The sequence below is a fragment of the Protopterus annectens genome, chromosome 10.part0, assembly GCF_019279795.1.
Source record: "Protopterus annectens isolate FY-2018-M chromosome 10.part0, PAN1.0, whole genome shotgun sequence".
Classification (NCBI taxonomy): Eukaryota; Metazoa; Chordata; order Ceratodontiformes; family Protopteridae; genus Protopterus; species Protopterus annectens.
In genome coordinates this window covers 1,454,823,722-1,454,834,178 of record NC_056744.1, presented here as the reverse complement: position 1 = coordinate 1,454,834,178, position 10,457 = coordinate 1,454,823,722, and the positions used below count along the sequence as shown (strand labels likewise).

The 10,457-nt window shown below is 36.4% G+C and overlaps 1 protein-coding gene across 1 annotated transcript in view; it reads right to left on the bottom strand.

The window, feature by feature from the left end:
- Positions 1 to 769: 769 nt before the first annotated feature.
- LOC122813648 (zinc-binding protein A33-like) overlaps positions 770 to 10,457 on the bottom strand; it is a 138,598-nt gene continuing 128,910 nt past the window's right edge. Inside the window, exon 6 of the mRNA XM_044086084.1 lies at positions 770 to 1,895. Within this exon, the coding sequence (XP_043942019.1) occupies positions 1,351 to 1,895 (545 nt within the window). The 3' untranslated portion in view covers positions 770 to 1,350. The remainder of the gene's footprint in view (positions 1,896 to 10,457) is intronic.

Below are 10,457 nucleotides of genomic sequence, written 5' to 3'. Positions count from 1 at the left end.
ATGCATGCTAGCTTATTTTAAAAGTAAATACTAACTGTGCTCTGTTCTTGATGTGCCAGTACGGTTTGGCTGGTGGCAACATTATCATAAACTAGGGAATACTGTGTTGCTAATAAAGAGATACCATTCACCACTCCTATAAAATGATGTGGATATGTGTGTGTGTGTGTGTGTGTGTGTGTGTGTGTGTGTATACACAAAATCATCTTTTACATGTTTCAGTAACTGATGATAATATTGCACACTGGAAGGCACTTAGCCCATTCTAAGGTGGATGGCATTTTTGAGAGCCACTGATTATAATTCTAATCTACAGGTGTGTTGTGTAAATCTTATTTGGGTGTGACAGTTGAATGCCATTACACATTGCAGCAGCATACATTCTTCAAGAAAAATTGCCCCTTGCACATCTTGTGCACATTATTTAACATCAGGGGTATTAAGAACATAGCCCCTTACCATAGAGTATTAACTAGTGGCAGCAGGTAGGATTACACTTATTTGTCACAGCATCTACAATGCTGTCATCTAATTTACTCATCTGATAGTCAGGAGTGCAGATTATGAGACCACAGCCCCTTGCCCATCACATATTAATTGGTGGCAGTAGGTGACTTCATATGCCATTTCATCACAATATCTAACACTGCTTTCTGTGTTTTGAATTTACCCATTCCTGATTAATCATTTGTCATCTATGTTGCGATAAATTCAAATATATAAATGCTCAAGATGTATTAAGTTATATAAGGAAGGCTTGTTTCTTACATTATTTCACAGCATTTATTGTTTTAACAATTATATCAAGTGGAGTTCTATAAAGAAAGAAAGGAGTCAAAAATAATCAGACTTTTAACATTGTTAGATCCATCCAGTTAGACAGTTGGTATCCACACAGTTTGCTAATAAAGTACTTTATTAAATAGTGCTGCTAATTGCCCAAATTCATCATTCAATAATTGTATTATTTGACTAATGATTAGTAACATCTGTTTACACTTTAAATATATTGTTAAATGCACTTCTCTTTCAAAGTCAATTAGAAACATAACTTGACATGCATTTCTAGCTTGTTAGCAATACAGAATGAATTCAAAGGCTTCTTGTGAAACAATAACCTCAGAAAAAAATATGTATACTCGGCTGGTCAGGTTTGTCTACCAAGATTAATTCAAACCCAGGCCTGCTTTACATTCTTAGTCAGTTTTAAATTTAACAATGCAGAACAAAATGTATACATACTGAAATATATTAGTATCAAGTACATATTAAAATAGAAGAAAGTATCCACAGTTCTCAGTTTAATGGCTGCAATCTTATGTGATAGCTATGATGTTATGACTACTTTAGTTACAGACATAGGTGAAAAAGTTTCAGAGCTTCTGAATTGTTATCATCAATTCTATACCAAGGACTGAAAATTGGAAAGAGTTTCTCAGTGAAGGTATCTGTGAAAGTGTAAATATGGGACATATTGTCTCCATTATAAAATGACAACTCTCCTCTATCATAGTCAAGGTATACCCTGATCTTTTGTGGGATATCAGTCAGACATAGTGTTTTATCTACTGAATCGAGAGCAAAGAATTTTTCATCACTTCTCCATACCATCCAATATCCTGTCTCAGGCCTTTTTAAAGTTTCTCCTTTCCTGTTGATAGACTCTTTGGCCACACCCAGAATCCAAGTATTCTTGGTCCCGACATCCACTTCCCAGTAGTGCCTCCCCTGTGAGAATCCTGTTGATCCTAGTACATAAGGCTTTTTATCAAACCTCTCTGGATTGTTGGGAAGTTGCTTCATTACATCCCCACCATATCTGACACTGCTTAGGTCCTCAGACAGAATGAGAGTAGGATGAGCTGTGTCCGGATTCAATAACAAAGGAGCTGGAGCTAGAATCAGTATACAGTTTAATAAATACACACATATATTACAGTCAAAACAAACAGCAATATTACATCAAAACTTGCCAATAAATTCTGTTAAAAATATTAACATAACATTTACTATATTTTAAATATATGGATTATATGCAAGGAGATGTTTTGCCACTGTGATGTTCTGGATGCTCACTTTTCGTATAGAGACTGCCATGATGGGTCACTTCATCCACCGGGTATTTTGCAATCTTAGACCTATACATCACCCTCTACATCTCTAGACGTACCTCAGTCACATGATCAATGAGCAAGGGGGTTTTGGAGGATCAGCACTCACTCACTCACTCACATAATTGTATATAAAGCCCGATATATGTCCATCTCTCTACTGTATTTAAACAACATGCTATGCCTCTGGTCCCCACTTTGGATGGTGTTGTGAGGTGTATCTTTTAAGATCCCAACCCACTCCACAGGAGAGAAGAAAGTGTTTCTATTTGTAAAGATTTCCTACTGGCTTGCATTTCTGCTCTCAAGATGCTACTCAGAATCAGGCTTCTTCACTCTTGCATGCATTAATTCATTCATTCTCCAGTTACTCACTAAATCCAATGCAGGGTCATGGTTGGAAATTGACTCTATCATGGCAGTCAAGAAGAATGAGGCACAAAACCTCATCCTGAAGGTTCTCTCAGGAATCTGAAACATTTTCTAAATGATAATGACCTGAGCATTAGTATCTAAGGGGCACACTGTATGCACCCCTCTGCATGTGGAATATGGGGGGGGGGGCAAAGTAAAGCAAATTTTATTGTATTTGACTTCTTGACAGTGCATTTCTAAAAAGCTATTTAAATACAGATTATTTCTTGTTACAAGGTAAAGTCAGCATGCTGATTTATGGAGTACTATGTTATGTCTCACTTTAGTCTTTACTGATTGATTGATTCAGTGGTTCATTCACTAATCTGAATTCATTAACTTTATAAATGAACAGGACCAAGGACCTTTTTAGCCAAGACCTAGACCAGAGGAAGACTAAAACAAAAGTAAAACCATGAAAGATTAACAAACTTGAATGAAAGAAAATCTAAATTGAGTACAAAAAGAAAGCATACAAACTGAATAATACACAGTTAATACAGGAATACAGACTTTTGAATATTTTACTTTTATAAACACGGTCACTGACAATTATATGCAGGTTGGAGTAATGATAAAAGAGCTAAATTCTTAGAAGAGAAAAGAGTTTAAAAGTACACAATGGAAGAGAGGTGCACTAGGTATGCAAGTAGTGGGAAGAAATAAAAAAAGGGTTATAATCAGGCAGAGGATTTGGTTAAAGTAGTAGTACAATAGCATAGGTAGCAATGAAGTGTACTATGGTAGTACAAGGAATTAGAATCATTAGTACAAGAGGAGAAGAAAAAGAGAAATAAGTTGAGTAGATGGTGATGGGGAGGTTTTGTGAATGAAGAAGAAATTGTTCAGTAGACTTTAGTTGGCATGGAGCAGAACACTTTCATGGGGTGAGAAAAGTGACTAGTATATTACTGGCTGGTTAGCCAATTTCTTTAAAGTACTCATACTGCTTCAGCTCTCACACTGCTTCAGCTTTAAGTACTTAAGTTTTTTTTAAAAAAAACCTCTGAAGTCTTATAGTTGGACTCTTCTTTAAGTCTCTTGGGTGATTTGTTCAAGATAGCAAGCACAATGTTATTGAAGCATTTTTCATGGAGGGATTGAATCTGCAGATGATCAGCTTGTAAGAATAGCAAGAAAGTAGTAAAATAGTTCTTGTAGTTATGAGAAGCAAGTTGATTTTCTTCAGAGACTGGCAATCTTTCTCCCTGGTGAGAGTAATGGTAATGAATTTACATAGCTTATTTAACACAGTCAGTAAAAAAAATTGCAGTGTATAGGGGTAAGCTGTACTCTAATCTAAGAATAAAGCTCATTCTAGCTAATGCTGATCTGGCTATGGGTGTGAGATGGTTCAAAACTACTTAGCAACCTTAAGTTGAGTGAGGACTTTCTCAACTATAAGTTCTGCGGGATAAGACAATTGAAGGGTCCGAGTGTAGCTCACTAGTTATCAACAGGTTCTTAGCTGATGAATTCTGTTCCCATAAGTGTCAAATATGTTACTGGTGGTGCTTGTCTTTAGTTTATGTGAGGTACCAAATAGAATTAGTGTAGATTTGATGGGTTTAAGATGGAGTTTGTTTGAGAGAAAATAATTGTAAATAGCAGAGAAGACCTTTTGTAGAGACTGTTCCACCTCTGTTATTTTAGAGGCTAAGTAGAATAGAAGGCTGTCATCAGCATATAGGACTACGGATGATGGGGCACTGAGCTGGTGATGTCACCAAGGAAGAGTGAGCATAATATTGGGCCCTATAGTGAGCCTTGAGGGTCACCTGAAGAAAAAAACGTTCCACAGTAGAGAGTTGTCCATTATTTACTGCCTGGTTTGTGATGTAGTTGTTGAGGATAACATCTGTATTAAAGATTATTTTTTTAAGGAAAACTATATAGTTTATTCCCTCAAGTGCTCTTCTGAGGTCAGTGGAGGCACTTGTGAGAGACAGGGTTAAAATATGTGTAAGTGGCTGGCAACTGCTTGGTATGCTAGTTTCAAGATGTAAGAATGCAGGGCATTAGGTTTAGAGTTGTATTTAATGTCCAACTTCTTTATGCATTTTCTACTGAATTTGGATGAGATGTGCTTGAAACAGAAAGTAGGGGTAAAGTCATCATGGACTGATTGGTCACTTCTGCAATAAGACAGGAGATGGGAGGGTAGAATAAAATAGGGATAATAGGTATGCAGTCCTTAAATCATTAAGCAAGCTGTTATCTATTTTGAAGAAGTGTTTAGCTGTTACCTGTGTATTTACATTGATGATAAATGTAATAGTTTGCCAGAAAAAGCAACATTTAAAAGCCATTGCTGTCTTTCTAAGGTAGCAGGATTGGATTATTTAATAGCAAGTCTATAGTTCTGGCAGCATGAGAGAAATGAGAGGTAGTCATCAGGAAGAGAACTCTCTTTCCCCCATATTTTCCACACTTGGTCTCTATCCTGAATTGTGTGAACTACAGAAAAGATATGAGCGAGTTCAACTACACCACACAGTTTTCAAATTTTCACAGAGATGGCAGACAGATGCACTGGCCATTTTATACACAAAATATTGTGTATAAAAGGAAGGGCAGCAAGGAGGCATTATACAATGCCATTATTTAAGAAAAGTAATTATTTTTTTTCTTAAATAATGTCATTGTATAATAGCAATAACCCACTTCTGGGTATGGGTAATGCTGGATTTACCCACAGTTGGCTTTGTTTGGCCACTTGGGCTTCGCCCTCTTGACCAAACCACACCAACTGTGGGTAAATCCAGCATTACCCACACCCAGGCATGGGTTATTGCTATATTATTTTATTGCTTTTAAGCTTTTAAACTAAATTTTAATGTGCCATGTTTTAATTTACTATGTATTTTAATACTACGTTCAGAAGTGGGTTTATGTTAATTTATACATTTTGATTGGTTGTGCTGAGGGGGGTGTGTTTCATCAGCTCTTGATGATGTAGTTTTAACTTTTATATAAATTTAACAAACATTTTGGCTTTATCTGATGAAGTTTCTTAATTACAGAAACAAAAGTGCTTTATCTTATTATTTTATTGTTTTTTTACTAATAAAAGTGTCTTTCACTGTTATTTAATGTATTTTGGCATGTTTAGTGTACCTGCTTCTACCAGAGAGACCATACTGATTTTATGCTGCAGTTTGAGTTCCTTTGGTTTGTGTTACATTTGAGGATACAGCCTTGGTAGGTGATCACATTTCTTCAGTTCCTTTAAGTTGCTATTTTGTAATATGTCTGTTGGAAACTAGTTCCATACATTAGATACTAATCTTTCATTATGTTTATATTAATATCAAATTTGATTATCTAATTTATTACAACCTGATTTAGAAACTGAGAATAATGACAAATGTCAGACTGTAAACCAGTGCATCTGGTACTTGAGTATAAAAATATAAAGACTATCTTTCAGTCCCCCTTGAAAATGTCATCATAAAACGTTGAAACAGTAACAAACATCTCTTCAACTACAAAAACACCTACAACTGTGATTATACTTTCAGGAAATACAGGGAAGATTAGCACCAATTTTGACCCCACCATTTCAGCTGCTTGAAAGCATAGCATTATAGTTATAGCATGCTACAGCTGATTTTTTCTGAAGAAATATATAGGATTTTTAATTCTGGTTTAATGAACCATTAGGTAATGCATATTCTGGATGTTAGTATCACCAAGCATCTTGAACAGAGATCAAATGGTCCCCTAGGTGAATCTGGATGCAATGCCAGACTATGACAGCAACAACAATCTGAATGGCCAAATTTTCTAGTTGCATATAAGAGAACATTTATCAGTTCACCACAGGCTTTTCATTTAAAAAATGTTGAATTCTAATAGGATGCTTGGGTACAAACACATTCTTTCTAACACAAACAATTTCATTGCATCTCTAAGACTCACAGGAAGTCTCATACTAGCCATTTGAAGATTGCACTCAAACACATTAACAACAAATGCAGAGGTTTAGTTAGAGTAATTAAAACAATATAAATATGGATATGAATACCAAACAAATTAAAAAATTTTGCTTTATTCTAGAAAGTTAAAGAACAATGCACAAAATGTTCTGACCTCATTCAAAATGACATCACGCATTCTAAACCCAAATAAATAGCTAATATTCTAAAGAACAAACTTCCTTACAAACTGTGATCAGTTATCTTTCACTCCTCCAGGCCATAACCCCACCAAACATTTCTAAGGAACCATTTCTAAGCAAAAAGTTCTCTCACCCCTGTGAAAAACTAAGATCACCACATCCATACGCCTGATAATATACTAGTTAAATGTCACCACTCAGGGCCTCTTTCAAACCTATTCAACATGAGTTTGAAAACCACCTAAATTACAGGCATTACAATATCTTCACACAAAGGGGGTGCAACTAGAGACTTAAGTCATACCAGTCATATTTGTAAAGCCAAGGGAGATAACCTCTCCAAGCTCATTAATGCTGATACGGACAACATATCAGTTCAGCTTTGTCAAAGTTAGATCTAGCCTCCTATTAACTTTTATGAAGAACTCTATGGGATTAAGAAGTGATAGAGAGTGGTTAAGCAGTCCACAGTGCGCATCTGGACCTGGCTAGACATGATACTACTCTCCATGTAGTTATTATCAATAAACCAGCGAACCTGAATGTTAACCCATATATAGTATAGGGGATAGTCATCAGACACAATTCACACTGTTAAGAGTTACAGACACCTTGGAAAGTAAAAGTGTCACATTTATGGTGCTCTGCATTGTTCAGTATTGGCCCACTACTATTTTGTACTGATTTCTAAAATCTACAAGCCAGTACTCAAGTCTTTGGCCAACTAAGTTTGCAGACAATTGTAAATTAGGGGGTTGTGGAACTTAACTCCAGGAAGGGTTGAACTATGCAGTTATTTGATCGAAGATTAATAGCCCCAGATAAAATGCAAAAAAAATGTGGTATTATTCACTTTAGTAAAAGAAACAAAGTATTAAAAATCACATAGGTGACACACACCTCAAGACTGTCATTAGATAACAATGTACCTTTTTTGATTTCCTTTGACCATCGTGTCACCACTTCAATTGGAATTCTACTTAGCAACCGGTGACATTACTGGTAGATCATATGAATTCTCACTCCCAATTTGCTTAACTCTTATTTATTCCATATTTGTATATAATGAATCCTTTGGTGTATACGTATCAGGAAAATCTGAGTCAACTAGAGACATCCCATAGATTCACACGAAAAATCAGGGTTCCTATTATGTGATCAAAAGATCACAATTTCAAATGCTCAGTAGAGCAAAAATGCCACATATCGAAGTTTGTATTGTGGGATCACAGTACAGTGAAGACTGGAATATTTGCCCTTTCCTCACGGTAGTGTGATCTCGGAGTTGGTATATATATATATATATATATATATATATATATATATATATGTATGGGTTCCTATGAGTTCATCGAACTGTCAAATCACCGATGCTCACCTCTTCGACACCAAACCATCGACATTCATATCAGTGACAATTCCGGTAAGCGATCTTCCCCCTTTCAGGACCCATGGTAGCGCTTGTTCCTGTGTTACAACGAGTAGGGTGTACGTGATTCTGTATACTTTACCTTGAAAGTGTTGTTATTGATGTCGTACCAGAGAAACAAGCGCTACCATGGGTCCTGAAAGGGGGAAGATCGCTTACTGGAATTGTCGCTGATATGAATGTCGCTGGTTTGGTGTCGAAGAGGTGAGTGTCGGTGATTTGACAGTTCGATGAACTCATAGGAACCCATATATATATATTTAAAAATGTCACGGCTTTAAAAGATATGTGACTTTTTTTGTGTTTAAGCAACTGCGTGTCTTTGTATCTTTAGATCACTTGAGGAAGCACTGCAGTGTGAAAGCTTATACCAATAAGGTTATCAAATAGTTTGTACCCTAAACCACCACCTTATAACAGCTGCCACCTCCGTAGCCAATCAAAGCAACATTAATTCTACACAAAATTTCCGAGAACTATCTAGAGATTCCATGCATTTTGATCCTGCACCTAATAATTTCATTTCAAAAATGCTAGACAAATTTAAAGCCACTTCTTTAGCTTCTGACACATTCCCTCTTCAGTTCTTCCAGTTAGCTACAGATTGCATTGCCTGTCCTGTTTCAGCCTTAAGTAACCGATATATCTAAGAGGTATATGTTCCCCACTAAATCATCCCTCTACAAAAAAGGACAGGTCTCTGATTCTCATCAACTTTAGACCAATCACCATATTGTCTCACTATCAAAAATACTTGAAATCTGAACAACTGTAAAATCATCTCAGCAAAAAACACTCACTCTTCCTGTCCAAAGGTTCAGTACAGGTCACAGCATTGAAACTGCTCTGATATCCTTCCTTGAATTAGCCAACTGTAGATCAGTATGTATGTATACCTTTAAGAAGCTTTCCATGGGCTTGCACAAGTGAATAAATACTGAACACGTGCAAGCCTGAATGCCATTTTGTAGTAAGCTGTTGAGATGTAAGATGCATGTCTGTGTAGTCTGTCAATCTCTTTCTTTGTATTTTGTACTGTTGCTATCCATCCTGATGTGTTTCTATGTAATAAAGCATATAAACAAACTACCCCACCTGTTTGTCTTCAATTGTAAACCAAAATGAGTGACACCAACCAAAAAGAAATCAAGAAAAACTTTTCCTTGATTTCTCAAGGCTTTCAATACAGTATCACACCTACTTCTGCTAACCCAGCTCGCTCTCCAATCAAGCATATCACTGAAAGTTTTCAAAGTTACCTAGACCAAAGAACACAGGTATTAGATGGCAACACTCAGCTTCCTGCCAATAACTGTAGGTGTACCTAAAGGATCTGTTATGCCCTCTCCTAGACTCACTCAACATGCAGCCAATTTAACCCCATTCGCTTCATAGAGCTTTTACTATTAACCCCCCTTTATCTTTCTGCAGGTCAGTTTTATTCTTAACACCTTCATCTAACCCTATCACTCGTTTCCTGGAACACTTGCATTATTGCCATCATCCTTCTGTAACCTTAATCTGTGTCTAATTTCTCCTTCCTACTTCTTCCTCTCCTATCTGTAGTTCTTCCTTTTACCTGATCACAACTTAATTACACCATGCTATATTCCATCCAGTATCCTTACAAATATTACCATATAAGATATGTCCACTAGATTTTATTGTTTTCTGCAAATCTCACATTCCCTTGTTATATAGACTCCTTTTAGTTTTTTCTTCAAAATTCCCACTCTGCTTTATACCCTATTTACTTACACTAATATACAATAATCCATTGTAATAAATAATGTCTACAACAATCAGACTCTGCTAATCTGTCTGGATTCTCATATTTTTCTTCTTTACATCATTGTAGTTTATCCACTTTACATTATATACTATTTATTCTAAAGTAATGTCTTTCAGCTTTTCCCGGTTAGGAGTCGCCACAGCTGAACTCTGGTCCGCTAATGTTTGGCTGTGGATTTTTATGGTGCCGAGTTGCCAGCCCAATGCCTAACCTTCAAAGAAGGCACACCCATTCATGCACGCTCCTACCTGCATGTCTTTAAATGTCACTCGACCACAGGAACACATGCAGACTCCACACAGAAGGCGCTCCAGCCGAGAATTGAATGGGAGAACCTCTTGCTGTGAGGCAACAACACTAACCGCTGCACCACTATTTATTTTACAACAACTTAAATCCTCTCCTGTATAATTATACTGCCTGTATATCTAGCATTGAAGTACTATTTCAAAAGAGGAAGCTGAGTATTGTTTTTGACAGAAAAATTCACTTTATACTAGATTGTGCACTATATAGGTCATTATTTGATTTGATGTTGTCTGGTCTTTTGGAGATTTTCTCCTTGGACCTTTGGTGAAAGGGGAATTTTTT